We start from the raw sequence: 16961 nt of genomic DNA on the forward strand, positions 1-16961 counted from the left end.
AAAAAAAAAAAAAAAAAAAAAAAAAAAAAAAAAAAAAAAAAAAAAAAAAAAAAAAAAAAAAAAAAAAAAAAAAAAAAAAAAAAAAAAAAAAAAAAAAAAAAAAAAAAAAAAAAAAAAAAAAAAAAAAAAAAAAAAAAAAAAAAAAAAAAAAAAAAAAAAAAAAAAAAAAAAAAAAAAAAAAGAAAAAAATGAACAAGAGGCAGTTGCTTCCTCGAGGCATTTCTTGTCAGAAACCAAAGCAGCATGAACAGATACTTTATCACAATCATGAAGATATTGCAGGTGAATTAAAAACAAATAGAGTACACAGAACTGAAAAAAAGGTATTCACTATTTCTTCTTTACCTGTTTTTAATGATAAAACAATAATCTTCAAAAGCGCTTCTGGAAAATCTGAATTTATTCCCTTGCTTTAAAAAATAAGAAGTCTTTATAAAAGTCTTTATATTGCCTGATCTTTCAGTCACTAGATTTCTTTTTCAGCTAATGGATTTCCAGAATGTAAATGTATAGAAACATATGAAAGCTAATTTACTGGTATAACAGGATTAGTTAAAGAAGATTTCTAGTCTGCTTTCCATCTACAAGCATTGTGAGCTACAATATGCGGGATGTCTCACAATCTTCTTTTAGAAGATTTAAAATGAATAAGGGTTTAGCTGCTTGACTCTTGATAGGATTGAAGGGATAGAATACTGAAAATTTGATGTTTCTAGTCAGTCATTATTCATTCCCTTGTTTGCAAAATATTTTTCCTTATTTTTGTGAATATTATAAAACTGGTTACTCTACAGTTTCAGAAAACTGAATATATAAAATACATGATTTACGTGTCTTGATAAAATTATATAATATATACTACATACGTGTGTAACAAGTTTTCAAAGTATATATTTGTACTTTGGTTAATTATCTCATTAATTTTGGATAGTTTTTAAATATTTTTACTAGACTGTACAGGGTAACAGGACTGTTTCCTAGCTTAGGAAAATGTAGAGAAAATATTAGATTTGTGTCTGTGACTACCGTTCTGGTATGACTGTAGTATTACAAACCACAGGACCCATGTGCACTGGTTCATAAAGTTATTTTCCTTATGAAAGGAACAGGTTAGCAAATAGATAATGGAGTTTGTTAAAGTTTTATTTAGTTGTCCAAGTGCATTTAGTGTGGCCTTAATAATCCGTTAGAGTCCCTGGGTTATCTAGGGTGGTAGACATATCACACAATTGCAGGAGACATGCATCTTTTTGAACCAGCAGCCAAAAGGCAAAATATCTCAGGGCTTTTCAAGTCCCACGAGATGATGTCTTTGTCTAGAAAAACAAATTGTTCCCTTTCTCCTCAGTACTGGTACAGTTCAAATACACATTAAATTTTATGTGTTGCCATGGCATCATTGTGAAACCTCTAAAGCAACATTATTTTCCTGATAGACCTCTTGGTGCATTTCATGCATATCAATAAATTTAAAGTCAACTCACATCTGATCAAGTTTGTTTAAAGTACAGATACACTCCTTCTCATAGCTCATTTTAGCAGTTTAAACTGAGGGAGTAAGCAGGCCTTGCTTCTGGATTTGAGCTAGTTTTGTTTTACCTTTTATTTTACTTTATTTACATTATTCTAGGCAATGTCACATATGCCTACCAACACAAGGAAGGCAGCAGGCAAAACTAATATGGAATACCCAAATTTGTACTGGATCTAATTTGGTTGTATTTCCCTGAGCAGATGAAACAGAGAATGATTTCAAATACATGTTTTCAGTAAAGTTTTCTACTGTTAGCCCATTCAGTCACTAACTGAAACCAGTCATATTCTATGTGCTAACATATTAAAGGCATTAATAACAACACGGAATATATGGCAAAAAAAAAAAGTTATGGGAACAAATGAACCATCTCAGAAAAACTTAACTTTTCACTTAGCAAGAAGTACCTTCTGCTGTTAGGGCAAAAACTTCTTCAGGGATGCATAATTTGTTTCCAGAAAATAAACCAGACTCTTTTGTCAACTGAGAACTGGGCAAGGACCAATAAAGACAGAGGCTTACTGCATGTTGTTTGTTCATGTAATTGTCATGTTCATTTTAATCTAATCCTTTATATTACTGCTTGAAAGTGCAAACATTTTTAAAGCCCCTGAGCTAAAGCTTAAAAAGCAATTATTCTGAACAAGTTGCAAAATCTGATTTTAGTGTAATATATTAGGAGTGAGTTGGGAACACACAGCTGCCATTAAACATGGAAGTAGTATATTGAGTCTTTAATTAAAAAATATTCTAGGACATGCAGTGGGAGCTGTGACAAATATTGTTATACAGTATGTCAGTACTATGTTTAATTATTTTTTTCAGAGTAAACATCCTAGATATTAACTACCTTTGACTTTTGATGATTATTTGTGAGCAGAGAAACTAAAATCTGGTATTGCTACTGAAAATAAACTCAACAAAGTAACTCAACACTAAAATTAACTAAACCCGTCCATTTGCAAAGTTTTCATCCTAAGACCTATGGAAAATAACCAGATATTGTATTATATTGTCAAATTCAACTGATTTTTGGATGTTTTGCAATAAAGACAGGGGAGTAAAAGAGGTAAAACTCAAGGAGTTCTTTCAGAAACTGCTATATTCTGCTTCTTTTAGGTATGGGTTGAATAACAAACACCGGTAGCTGTGTACAAGTAAACATCCTGTTAGTGACTCAATACTTCCAGTAAGGAAAAGACTGAACTGGAGTAGTTGCAGAGCAGTTGTCATCCTCCAAACCCTTCAAAGTGATGGCAAATGAGATATTATGCATCCAAGAATAAAATCAGCAACATTCACCTGTCCCAGGCAAAATGTTAGCAGAAGCCATTTCAGTTCAGAGTCCAAGGTTATGAAAGCAGGTGACACACCTAGGAAGAGCACTTGGTACTACAGTGTGTAAATTTATTTGCTGAACTTTGACTTTATAAGGGAGTCTGAGAGATCTAATATTACAGGTAGCAATTCAGAAGTACTAGTTTTAGCCAGTTCTTTGCCAAGTAAGTTCTAGTTCTATTGACTTCAATACAAATATTGCTGGACAGTTATTGGACTCAAACTTTGAATTAGGCAAAATTAAAATAAAAATTTAACCAAACCGTTCACAGGACACCCACTAGGATATCTGGTAGTTCAGAATTGTATGAAAAACAAAACCAAACCAAACTAAAACTCCAAAAAAAAAAGGGGAAAAAAACCCCAGAAATATTAAAAATATTAATGCACACCTTAAAATCTGCTCCTCAGAGGAGCTGCAAATCCAAATCCATCAACAGTCTTTTCCGAATAGCCCCAATAATTTCCTAAGTCCTCCTGAGATCAGAGGCAAGTTAGCCCTCACCCAAATCCCCAAACCATCTGGCCTGTCCTACTTAACAGAGGGAATAGGAGCACCTATAATTTTCAAAGTAGTCTAGGATTAGAGCTTTTATCCAGGAACTGAACAGGCCTTACTGCTCATCCTCAGCCTTCAAGGGATGAAATCTAGAGATCCTAATCACCAACAAAGTGCTTAGCCAACTAATTTGAGGCAAGACTAGAAGGAAAGTTTTTCATGTCTTCTTGTGTGGAACTTAATACTTCCCTTATACAGCAAAATTGCAGAGGTCGCAGGATTAGAAACAAAAATTGCAAGAGGAAGGCTTTCTCTTAAGGCCCATAGATGAAGACATTTCTTTCTGAGGGAGGACTCGTGGTTCTGGAAAATTCACAAAGTTGCTCTTACCGAGGGAGTGGTGCAGTACTGAAATTACTCTCAGCCTTTCTATGTGTTCCTAATTACAGAGTCAGAACAATAAAGTCATCCTTAATTCTGGAAAGAGAGATTCTGCCTATGGAAATATCCAACAACAGATCAGCAGGAAGGATTCTCTGTGTCAGACAAACTCTCTATCACAATCAACAGTCTATCTACATTGCTTCTTGTAGTGAATGCCCTGCAGCTCTTCGTACAGAAAAGCTTGTTCTCAGGCATGTTTGGCATTAGTCAAACCTTGGTACTCTGACACAGATTTGATGTGCCAATTAAAGTTAGTACTCAATTAATTTAAATCAAAACAATTGATTTAAATCACAGTTAATTTCTCTTTAGCTACTATAGTAAATCATTGACAGATTAATGAGTTACAGTTAATGATGGAGCACGGAGCTTGCTGTAACTGGTTTTCACTCATTAATTGAACTGTCATATGACACATACATGCACTATTCTAGATGCAGTTCAGGCCTGTAATCATAGAATCATGGAGTGTTAAGGGGTCGGAATGGACCTTGAAGAACCCAACCCCCATGCCGTGGGCAGAAAGTCCTTCCACTAGACAAGGTTGTTCAAGGCCTTATCCAACCTGGCTTTGAACACTGCCAGGATTTGGGGCATCCACAACCTCTCTGGGCAACCTGTTCCAGTGTCTCACTACCCTTACAGTAAAAAATTTCTTCCTAAATTTTCCCTCTCAATTTGTACCCATTACTCCTTTCCCTGCCACTACAGTTCCTGTCAAAGAGTCCCTCTCTGGCTTCCCTGTAGGCCTCTCTCAGATACTGGAAGATTGCTGTGAGGTCTCCACACAACCTTCCCTTCTCCAGGCAGAACAGCCCCAACTTTCTTAACCTGTCCTCATAGCAGAGGTGCTCCGGTTCTCTTACCAACTTCATGGCCCTCTTCTGGACTTGCTCCAACAATCCCATGTCCTTCTTATACTGGAAACACCAGAGCTGTACACAGTAATCCAGTAATTGTGCAAAATGTAATAAAAAATTAAGAGTCCCCTTATTTGCTATAATAAATCATAACAATGAAAATATCATCATTTTTAATTAGCATGATAACCAAAGAGAGGAACCACCTCAGATCAACCTAAATTAATTACTAGTTAAGGAATGATATTCTTGTCTTTAGATTTAAAATGTTTTCTTGGTCTAGTGTTTACCTTTTGATATATTTACAAGTGGATATCAAGTAATCAATTAAGTCATAATACAAGTACTTTGCATTATCAGTTTAAGGAAATTCAACTTTCCCTGTCTACTCCCACAAAACTGGCTATCCTGTCCACTCCTGTGTCATCCTCTTCTGCAGCTTCTTCTGCATATTGTTTGGAATAGGCATGACTAGAGATGAGTCTTCACCATAAATAATATCAGTAACAGTTGAATTCCAAGTATTAAGCTTGAGGAAATACAAGTGAATCCTTCAGATTACATGAACTGTAGTTGTATCTTTCAAATATCAGTGTGAATTTCAAGATTTTCCTGCTTTGGTTTTGCAATGGCATTGGCAACCTACATGGAAAATGATTTGTCAATTTGAGTGGCTTACTTAAATTTGAATATTTGAGTTTCTATACTAGAGACCTTTCATCAAAGGCATATTGAAATAATTACCTGAATAACTTTTGGTTCAGTCTGAAATTTTCATCTATGTAAAGGAAAACTAAGAAACTGCATCAATTTACCCAAAGTAATTAGTTTCCTAAAGCTTAGCCATAGTGCTTAAGACCAGTGAATAAATTTGAAATGGAAAGATGTTAATACCACAAAGTGCTACTATGCCACAGGGCATACTGTCTGATTATACTGATCAAGACAGCAATAAAAACATGTCAGAGATGGAGACAGTAACTTCAGAAAATCTCACCAGTAAAAATTAAAACCGTTAATGTGTTCCATAACTGAGTAGCTTTTCTTTTACAGCAATGAGAACAAGCTTTCATTACAAGAAAGAGCCATAGTTAATAGATTATAAAAAAAAGTTCCCCACAAGAACAATATTGCTTATAGTGACTTACATTTACTCTTAACAGTGTTTTTCAGAAGTCTGTAAGATTTCCTTGTTAAAATTTTACATCAAGTTATAACAAATGAAGGAAGAATCATTTGGCTACATTCTGCAAAAGACAAGTGTAGATTTCACTTAGAAGGGTATATTAGTCAAAATTAGTCAAAATAGTATTAGGAATGGCAACAGGTAGAGTTCTCTAATTTATGCGTGAAATTTTGATGACAATTCAAATAACAGCATACAAAAATTATGAGAGCAGGTGATATCCAATGTTCAAATGAGAGGCATATTTTGGAATCTCTGTCTCAGATCTATAAGGATACAGTGCATATTAAAATGTGTTGAAGAAACAGAGTTAGATAATTAATAACTTTAGGATTTGTGCAAATATTTCCATAAAGTTATATTTTTTATGTTGCCTGAAAAAAATTGGGAGAAAAGGACTCTCCAGGTAATATTAGATATGACAGAGAGCAGCTCTTTTCATGAAGGCCTTCTGGCCATGGAGTACAAAGGTGCATGACCACATACAGAATTCTTACACTTTTATATCTTTTACTAATTTTCATATCTAATGGGGACATCAATCCTAAGACCCCTTTGCCTGGGCACTACTCTCAGAACTGCCCCACTGAAGCACCTCCAAGGGTCTTCAGCCTTCTATCTAGTTTTCTGTACTGTATCTCTTGCTATTCTGGTCCAGGTGCGTATCCCAACAGAATGTTCTTGTGAAAATCTCTTGCCCTGAAAAGGCAGTTAAAAAGTGGCTAAACCGAAGCTTCAGGAATGTGGCACACAAACTATAAGAAAGCAGCGGTCTAAAGTGGAGGAAAACTCTAGCTATATTAAAGTCTACTAAAAGCTAAAAATCCTAAAATTCTAAGGCATCAGGTAGTATAGCTATATATGTACAAGTATCATGAAGTAGAAATCAAAATATACTCTCTGTCAGATTTCACCGTGTGCTGTGAATTACTAATCAAAATGTTAGTGTTGGAGTCCATAATGGCCTCAGCCTCAGTATTGGTAGCAAAGATTAATTACCTGATCCCCAAATTTTATTTTATTGAGCCTTATGGAGCAGATGAACAGTATCCTGAGCCTGTAAGAAAGTTCATTCTGTGACTAAAGGGTTTTGAGGTTCGGTGAAGCAAGTGCAGACCCATAAGCAGTCTTGTTCTGTAGAACGAGGGTACAGCAGCTGTTCAGACAATGGCAGCCTTAAGGTTAGAGATAAGGCTTTGGAAGTCACTACAACTTAAATGGTTTCTCTCTCCCCTCAGGGAAACTCCCAGTCACAGTTATTTGAATTACGAGTCACCCTCTCAGGCAACTAGCACATGAGAATAGTGAGCCTCCTGCAGGATAAAAAGTCAATTCAGGCAATTTGGTTCTGGTGTCTGTGTTTGCATCAAACAACCCTACTTGTTTAAAGCAATTAAGCCTTGTATTCATAATGTGTAATTATAATCTGAGATGATGAATACTTGTCCTTCATAAGATAGCAGTCAAATATATCTCTTTCCTTTTGATAGATTAGAATTTTTTTTAATGAATAATGAGAGCCAATTTAAGTCAGACTTTTCAACGAACAATGAAAAATAGCTTCAATTGCTTCAGTGAGAAATTTAACCAGGATTTTTTTCATTTTAAGAGTTGGAAACAATTTAAACCAATAAACTTTACTTAAACTGATGTATAGAATAACCTTGAAAAGATTCCATCATTTGTTTTCCTCCATTTTCCTTTTTCGTTTCAACTTTCTGCTATGCATTTATCACCTGTTTTGTTTTACAAATACGATTACTCTACAAAAAATCCCATTCATAAACTCTTCATATTCTATTGAGAAAAATAAGAGAAATATATAAAAATAAATATATATGTGTGTATTTATATATATATATATATATATATATATATATATATATATATATAAATACTTTAGGTTATACAAATTAAAATGTAAAGCTTGGGTTGGGCTGAAGTGCAGATAAAGTCCCAAGAATTGCAGTGCTCCTACCCAGTATTCCAGGCTTAGAGCAAGTGTTTCCTTAGTGCAAGGCTTTCCCCTGCTGAGAAAGGCAAGAGAGCCATCACTGCTCCCACATCCTGCTTCTTCCTGTCCTTTTGATTTTATACATGAATCTGGAAAGGGAACTGGTACTACATGGTATTTGGAATATCATGCAAAGAAATAAGGGCATTTCAGTGGTCATTATGACCTCGTTAGAAGAGGCCAAATATTCAGTTCTATGACCACTGAAGCACAAGTTTGTCTAGGCATTCTGGTCTATTTTAGAAACAAACAAAAAGCAGAAGCTTGTTTCCACATCTGTAAAGTACAAATCCCTGGCCCTGTTTTCATCATGCCATAGTGCTAATTATGAAAAATACTAGCAGCTTCTCATAAGAACTTTATATGGCTCTTGGGGCTGTCATTATCCCTGATGAAAAAGGAAGGAAATGTCTTTCAGTTCTTTTCTGAAAGAGGTTGGGGTGTATGTTAACATATTAACATACATTAGTTAATTATTTTTATTTTTTTAAAAGCAGTTGATTAACTAATCCTATGTTTCTTCCACATGGCATTTCATGTTACATGTTTCCATTTGGCCAGAGAGCCTTTTTCCTGTCTGCTGAAAACAGTAATTTGAATTAATTTCATTCTCCATGTGTATTTTTCCACCTAATTTCTTTGTCTTGGAAATTTATAAGCTTATGTGAATATAAAATTCTCTACTGGGACTTTCTCTATATTATGTGCAGTATTTCTTCATTATAACCAACAAATGCTTCGTAAGCATTTTTTTTGCATATTTAACTACCCTTATTCAAGATGAGTAATTAAACTGACAAAAATAGCAGGATGCTGCATATATGCAAAACTGTTTCTCATGAGTAAATGCTACATATTGAGGTTCCTGTTGTCCTTCATTATGTCTGTTGGCTTGATTCTCACAACTGCATGGCTGCATGTTCCAAATTTCCTAAGATCAATATTGATACAACACTGGATTTCTACAGCAGTGAGGTTTTAACTAGTTATTCTAACCTATAATAACCAGTACCTTTAGTTATTGGCCCACTTGTATTGCTCAGCCCTGCATACTTTATTTCCCATTCTGACTCAAAAAGCATTCTTAATAAAATTAATTTTCATTTCCCTTTTTAACCATAAACAAGTGATGATTTTACTTCTGTTATATTCAGAAATGTCATGTAAGGTCTGACAACCAGTTCCCCTTTCCCTTTGCAGCTAACATGTCTTTGTTTTTTTTTTTATATTTTCTCACTGATGCAGTTCAAATAATGAGAAAAATCATATTATGACCAATAAAAGTATAATTCCTATGTCCTTATGCTCAGTCTTAGTTCTAAATACAACATAATGAAATTCTAATATTCACTTTAATTTCAAAACAAATATTTTCATTTTTTGGAGTAGTAAAATTTTAAGAAAGTGTGCAGCCATAAACACAATGTCTCTGACAGAAAGTATATGGAGCTCCAGAATTAATTCCATTAGTTTGAAGCCCTCTACTCATCTTCTCTATAAAAGAACCCTTGATTAAGACAGAATTGCTTGTGCCTCCACTTGTATCTAAGGTAATTTTTTCATAAGGACTTATACAATCTCCATCGTATTTGAACAGAGGAAGAACATGTGTCCTCAGACTGCTGTACTGCAACTTACTGTGCATAAAATATTCAATAGGAAACTGAGGCAGAGAAAGCCTAGTGGCTTCTAAAATATGTAAGGATTAGAGAGAGAAAAAAGAAATTAATTTAACTTCCCTTACAGTGGGACAGATTCTCACTGACAAAGAGAGGGAAGTGGGAATGCCCTGCCAGGAGTCAGGCAGAAAAAAGTAGCTCCGTAAAACTCCTATGCTTCTCATTTTGATTTCAAGACAAAGTTGTGGTAGGGGTAGAGTTGTATGGAATTATATGCACTGCACATGGAGGTTGGATTTCCTTATCTTGGGATTTTTTCAATTGTCCTGAAATGCATCTATATTCTTATCCATTGTGTCCCCACTAATATAAATAGGTATCATTCTGGCACTCAGCTAAGTAATTCTGTTGTCATCCACAGATGGACAGGGGATTACATGCCTAAGAAATGAAATAAAAGCTAAATCCCTATGCTTGATAAAGCTTTGCTTGTTTTCTCTTTCATTCAGGATTACCGAGTGAACATCTTTCTCCGTCAGAATTGGAATGATCCACGTCTTGCATACAGTGAATATCCAGATGACTCTTTAGATTTAGATCCATCCATGCTGGATTCAATTTGGAAACCTGATTTGTTCTTTGCTAATGAAAAAGGTGCCAACTTTCATGAAGTTACAACAGATAATAAGTTGTTGCGGATTTTCAAAAATGGAAATGTACTTTATTCCATCAGGTGAGTCTCTAATCAAATTATTTTTTCAGATAGAAGCTCAAAGGTGTACCTAAGAAATGCTAAAAGATATATTCAGTTACTATTCATGCAAAAGTATCATCTGTTGAGTTTTGAACACAACTTTGTCAACATTACTGTTCATTGTTAATACTAAAGTAGAGAATGATCATTCATTAGGCATGCACATAGTAAAAGTAATAAGAAAAGTATCTTTTCCATTTTAAAGTACAAGTACTGAGCCTAGAGAAACTAGGACACCGCTCAGAGCAAGCAATCCTCTAGCATTGTAATCTGTGTTCACCTATGTATGAGTTTCACAGTCTGTAGCCTCCGATGTCATAACCACCAAATGTTATTTCTCTTTCACCTTTTTGGATATTGCAGTTACACTTCAACATGGAAATATGACCTGTTTGAGGAAGTATGACATTTAAACATTAGTCACTGCTGAAGTTGGAGAGAAAAGTGGAAAGTAAACTTTTGAAAAGGGTTAAGAAGCTATAAGGAGCAATCATAAGTATTGACAAAATCAAGATATCATAGTTCTTTTCTCTGCTATTCTTACCACTGTTCTTTAATTGATACTGATATCAGTAGGCATTTTACCACTGTCTTCAAAAACCCAATCTAATGAGAAACACATTGGATATAAGTATGCTAATGCCCCACTAGACATGATATAGATTTGATACTGAAGCAGTGTAAAATGTTACACTTTTCAAAATAACTATAGTATTGTCCTCATAGTGTTTTACTTTGCATGACACCAAATTAATGGGTAATCAGACTCTTCAAAGAGATATCAGGAATAGTTTATATACCAGAGAAAAAGCAAACGTTTGTGATTTGTGTGGATGTATCCGTGTCCTTCCTCCCTCCCTCCAAGGCAAGTTGGCAGCACCTTTTCAAGCTTACAGAGGGAGGGAGGATTGGGTGAAAGTTCTTAGGAGCATTTCATATGCTAAAGGAGGTTTGTCTGCCACTCTAGGAACACAGTGAGTCTTCAGTGTCACTTGTATTCTGTCACTAGAAACAGATAGGAAGAAAGTTAAAAGGATTCCTTCTCTGGATTCACGTAGAAAGTAGATCTAAATCAATTATCTCCAGATTGTCTAAGTCACTCCAAGAGGCACTGGCAGCTGGGTATAGACCGCACCACTCAACTGAGGCAAGTTTGCGTTGCAGCTTCAATAGAATTCAGACCAACTTTGTGGCCACGTGAAATGGGGTAAAAAAACATCAAACGTGAGAAATATTATAATATTAAATTACAAAAGAAAACATTGAGTGTGATGAAAGCAGATACCACATAGTTCCTGTGTTTCTTATGAAGCCAGAAAGTTTATGTTGCCATGGTTTAATTAAGGGCTATTACAATTTCTGAAACAAATTTAAAATCATACCATTGGCGTGTAGTTTAGTTGTTATGTGCATTTCAGTCGGTAAAGTTTTTGATAAGAGGAGACATGATAATTGCTAATGTGCTGATATTAAAAGGAAAAAAAAAAAGTATTCTAAATTTGCTTTTTCCTTTCATTCCCTAATGGCTCCTCCCCTGATTGCATTGGAACAATTCAGACAAGAAATGGAAGGGTAGAGTTCCTAATTCAGTGAATACTCAATATAAAATACTAAAATATTTACTGAAGCACAAAATCCAGGTGCTTCTTCTCTGAGATGACTTGCTCTATTACCAGCCTACTAGTCAGATTTTGCAATTGGAACTTTTTTTAATAGCGTGGGAATAGAGCCTGCGTCTGACTTCCCTCCTCAGTTGCTTACCCTGCAGCTCTGTCACTTGCAGGCTAAATAGAAATTATAGCAACAATGAATCAAGAAGGCTTGATTAGCAAAAAAAAAAAATAGGTAAAAGTAATATACAGCCATACTTACCGCCTACTACCCACTTCCCTTTAGCCCCAATGTCAAAAACAGGGGAACGAATGGGTTTAAGAGAGGAGGATTAGAGGATTCCCATCCTAGAAAAACCTTGTATGTACCATCTTGAATTCAAGTTCCTCAGGTTTTTGTAGGACATTCTATCAGCTGAACTGATTAATGCAAGTGCAGTCATGTCCATGAATGATGAATGGATACTTAAAAATGGCCAGTGAGGGAAAGCATGTGCCTTTATCTCTTATGATCTTCTTTCTCATTCCACTGAGAAGTATCATTCTGAAGATAAATTATTGTATTTATATAAAATGTAAAACAACATTTTTTGCCCATAAGTTACAAAGTATTTCATGGGAAGTATCAGGACTAACATAAACCACACCTGCATTTCAAAATTACAGGCATATTTCAGTTTACTATACGAATGATAAAGTGCTGTCTTAAACCTTTGTGTTGACATTTTAAGTACCTTATTTTAGGACAACACCACATAAATTACTTTGCCACCATGATTTGCGGTTGACATTACGAAATTCTTGAAAATTTGGGTAAATTTTACGTCAAGGATTTGAAATACTGAAACAGTACAATAATTCTACTGTAGTATAAAAAGGCACTCTGCTGCTGCATTCTTTTAGGTTTCTCATAAAGTTAGGCAACCCTACCGAAAAATTTGTTTCTCTGAAAGTCTGTGATAATTTTTTTCTGTATTGTCATACTAGGCTAAGCGAGTTAAATGGGTTCAGCTAATATGTATCCTTTTAGAGAGCTTTCTAATGAAAATGTGTTCTATTTCTATTTCCTTCTAATGTATTCATGCATTCTTCTTGCACAGTTCTATGGCATTTTGGTGGTATATTTTTAATGGGGTTTTGTGTTCTTTCAGGTTGACTTTAATACTATCTTGTCCAATGGATCTCAAAAATTTTCCAATGGATGTGCAAACATGTATAATGCAGTTGGAAAGCTGTAAGTTTGTGTAATGTATTTTCCAATCAATACTTTTGCAGGGATTACAACTATGCAGGGGGTAGAAAAGTCCCTTGTAGTGGTACAAGAATAAATTTCCAAAATGAATCTTCTATTTTATCAAAAGAATCTGTGAAATATACATGATTTTCAGAGGAAGAGATTCTTTCATCTTTACTTGCACTGATAATCAACAGTTTTCTGTAAATCTGAAGTTATCAATAAACTTAAATACCAGTGACAGTTTACCTTTATACAAAATTTCAACATAAGCCTTCCCTGCGTTCACACATGCAGAAGAACAATATGGGAGAGCATAAAGGAAACATGAGGATAAGTTAATTAAGTGATTTATATGATTTTATGTAAAATAAAATTAGTATTTTCTAACCTATTATATATTGTACTTATCATCTTCCTTGATATCTTGCTTCATCGAAGAGAGTGGAAAGTATAAAGCAGCTATGCCATTTCAAGGCACATACACACACACAAAAGGACAAAACAACTGTTCTGTCTGATGTTATGATCTGAGGTAACAGAGGATCTATGAGGAGGAAGACACAGATATGCATTAAATTTTCATTTTCCTTGTGATATGAGTATTTGGAAATTGCCATTTCCCTTAAAATGAGAGGATTTTGAAAGAGAGTCCTACTGGAAAAATCATCTCAGTGATGTAAAGAATAAAAATAAAATAAAGTAAAACATTCATTGAAGGATTCCAGTAATCTGAAATTTGTGAAAATTAGTGAGAGGGGCAAAACATATTAGGAAGTATCCATCTAAATTATCTAGATTTACAGTTTTAGTAACTGTAAATATTTCAAAACTTTTTTTAAAAAAATCTGCATATAGAATGAACCTACTGGATTATTTGAAGGATGTTATAGATGAGAAGCACCATACATATGATTTGATTAAAGTATTTCTTGCCTTTTTTCTTCTTTTACTGGAGCAAAGTAGCATCTTATGGGAAGGAGAGGTAATTATTAGTATGTCAGAACTGTTCAATGTATGAATAGTGATATTCTTTTATCAAAAATTGCAGGTTGAGTATAAAAGCCAGATCTGTCTTCTATTATAATGGACAGATGGTAACATTATGAAGAAGGCTTTCAATATGAGGGTAACAGCTGAATCTAACAGCAGCAATTTTCTTGACAAAAATTGAGAGATTTGCAGCAAATGTCAAGGAATTTAGGAAAATATTATATATGTCCAGGATTTAAGCAAAACTCCGTGGTCAACCCAGAAAAATGATTCTAGTAATAACCTATGTCACCTGCATAATTAAAGTGACTAAACAAAAGGTTAAAATGAGGGAGTTGTATCAGAATACATGCAGGTGGCAGGAATATTCATTATATATAACTATGCTTCAAAGAGGAAGTATCATAATGTTTGACTGAACAAGCAAAAAGTATACTTTAAAAATGTTTTAAAAGGTTATTAAAGTTTTGCTGTAACAACTTCATAAAACTCAGCTGCATTTTTCCTCTCTTTCAGCCATTGTGAGGACAGGTCAGACAACAACTGAGCATTCTTGAAACCTTGCAGGAGCCCACAGTTCCCCCAGACTGCACCATAGGGAACCAACATTTGTTATTTGAATACCTCTGTAGATGTTCTATGGTATTTTCCAGCAGAACATTTTTCCCTGAAGTCTTGGTTTTAGTCATTCTATTCAGCGGGAGTGAATTCCCAGCTGCACATTGACATAGTAGAGAGGGGTAGTGCTCACAAAAGAAGAGCTGAACAAAATACAAATGAGTGCTTCAAAGTCTTCTAGTTACAGAGAAAGATCAAATTTGATTTCATAAAGAAGTTACAAGCAGTAAAGCTTTCCCCATATTGCCTTGTCTAATTCTATTCTACTGCCTGTAACTTCAGACAGTGAAAAACAGACTAAGGAAAAAGAAGGTGGTCTGACTATGCTTACATGTCTGATGGTGGAATAACCAGTTAGGTCTGCAAGAGCAAGGCAGAAGTTTCCCAAAATTATTTTGGGATAGATCCAAAGCAGATAGGTACAGTGACCTAAGTTCATACTAGACCTTCAGGAGTAGGAATTCGCCTGTCCATAGCCAGTGTTTCTGTACAAGAAGGACAGGAAAAGAAGTAGATAAATTTTACAAAAATTTACAGAAAATATCTACATGCTGTGCAGGAGAGTAACTAGGTTTAAAAGAAAAAAAAAGCTTACATGAGGGTGAACTCTACCCAGTTTGCAATACTTTGAAAAGGGTGAGCAGAAACATTCAAATCCCAGAGTCTCTGGCTAAGAAAAGGCATGCAGTTCTATTTAAAATTACAGAAGAGAAAAGGAGGTGAGTGTATTTGGCATTTTCCCATCAATCTCCTAAGGTATGAACTAACATAACCCTGAGAGCCTGAATCTATCCAAGCACCTCTGATTTCTAGGCCAGAGTGTCATACTCTCTTGTGGCTGTCTAGCTTGCATTTTATGGTGCCCAGTGAGACCATGTAAACAGAGGAATCAAAGCCATAACCGTAGTGGTTATTGCCCTGTCTGGGGAACTGGAAAACATTTGTTTCAAAACCAATAGCACAGTCCTCTCATGTCCTGAGTAAATGATCTGACCATCAGACTATGGTTTAAAAATCAAAGTGTTTGCAGGAGCAAAACAGCAGTAGCCATACTTCCAGATGTTTCTTTTTAAAGTGGTGATCACTGCTGTTTTTTCCACTGAGTGCCAAGTTTGGTAGAACACTGCACAATTATGAATTTACAAGGCCCATTTGTCTCATGGTTTCTTTAAAATGTATCTGATCTTGAAAGCCTTGCTCCTGTATCTGTCATTAAGAAAATTAGACTAAATCGCTCATCTTACCTCCAGGTTACAAGGACTGACAGTTACTTAGAGAGATCATGGGTTTTACTCCTGCTGTAAATAATTATTATTTTTTAGTACTAGATGCTTTCCTTCACTATTGATGCTGTTGCTCCAGCATAGAAATGTTTAAGAGGAAAATTCATGTATAGCTTTTCTTCAAAAATTATATTTTTATTTTTAGTTGGCTCTGTTTTTTACAAGGTCAGTCTAAGTAGCTGTATTTGCCCCTGGTAAAAGTAATTCACTTATATCAGAAAGGGACTGAAAAATATTTAGGTGGAAATGTCTTAAGGACTTATTTTACCAGATAGTTCCTCAGCAACTAGAATGAGCTGCTTTTGTATCTTAGAAAAAAAGGAAATGAAAATGTATATATGAAATAATACCTTCTACATTTCTTTGCCTTACATTAGGGCAGCCCATAGGCATATGAGATAATTTTAATTTTATTCTGCTTGAATAAGGTACAAAGAAATGTCAGCTAGATACATATTTATTTCTGTGTCCTGTCTGCCAGGAATGAAATGTTTTTCTTTCATGAGCTATAGTTTGCTGTCTCTCCTTTTTAAGTTTCACTTTTATCTCACAGCATTCCTTTATTTATATGTTACAATTGTAACTTTATGTGACATTTAATACTCCTGAATTCTCAAAAAATAATGAAAAGACTAACTTGGTTACAAAAGAGGAAACATACTATGAAAAGCACCTGCTTACCGCATAATTTTAATTTGATGCTTATTATTAAATTAAAAAATGGCCTTTTTATTTTACCTTTTGATTTAGGAAGCTTTTTGGTCTTTCTAAGCAATAACACTCCTGTCTTTGTTTAAGATAATGATTGTTAAGAATTTGTGATTGTTAAAGAAAATTTAGTCAACACTACATGATGTCGAGTTGCACAATTTCTTTCCCACCAACCTCTAAATTGTGAATTGTACAAGTGGAAAGCTGTGTAGGCAAGCTGCACCGGTTTAAACTAAGGCATTACAGAGAATGATGTGCACATCG

General features: G+C 34.7%; 1 protein-coding gene across 3 annotated transcripts in view; it reads left to right on the forward strand.

The window, feature by feature from the left end:
• Positions 1-16961, forward strand: part of GLRA3 (glycine receptor alpha 3) — an 89542-nt gene that overhangs the window by 39125 nt on the left and 33456 nt on the right. For all 3 annotated transcript variants that reach the window (XM_027886943.1, XM_027886944.1, XM_027886945.1), the window contains 2 exons: positions 10004-10227; positions 13010-13092. In XM_027886943.1, coding sequence (XP_027742744.1) covers positions 10004-10227; positions 13010-13092 — 307 coding nt within the window. The remainder of the gene's footprint in view (positions 1-10003; positions 10228-13009; positions 13093-16961) is intronic.

The sequence above is a fragment of the Empidonax traillii genome, unplaced genomic scaffold, assembly GCF_003031625.1.
Source record: "Empidonax traillii isolate 1590-97213 ecotype Southwest subspecies unplaced genomic scaffold, ASM303162v1 scaffold198:size1128796, whole genome shotgun sequence".
Classification (NCBI taxonomy): domain Eukaryota; kingdom Metazoa; phylum Chordata; class Aves; order Passeriformes; family Tyrannidae; genus Empidonax; species Empidonax traillii.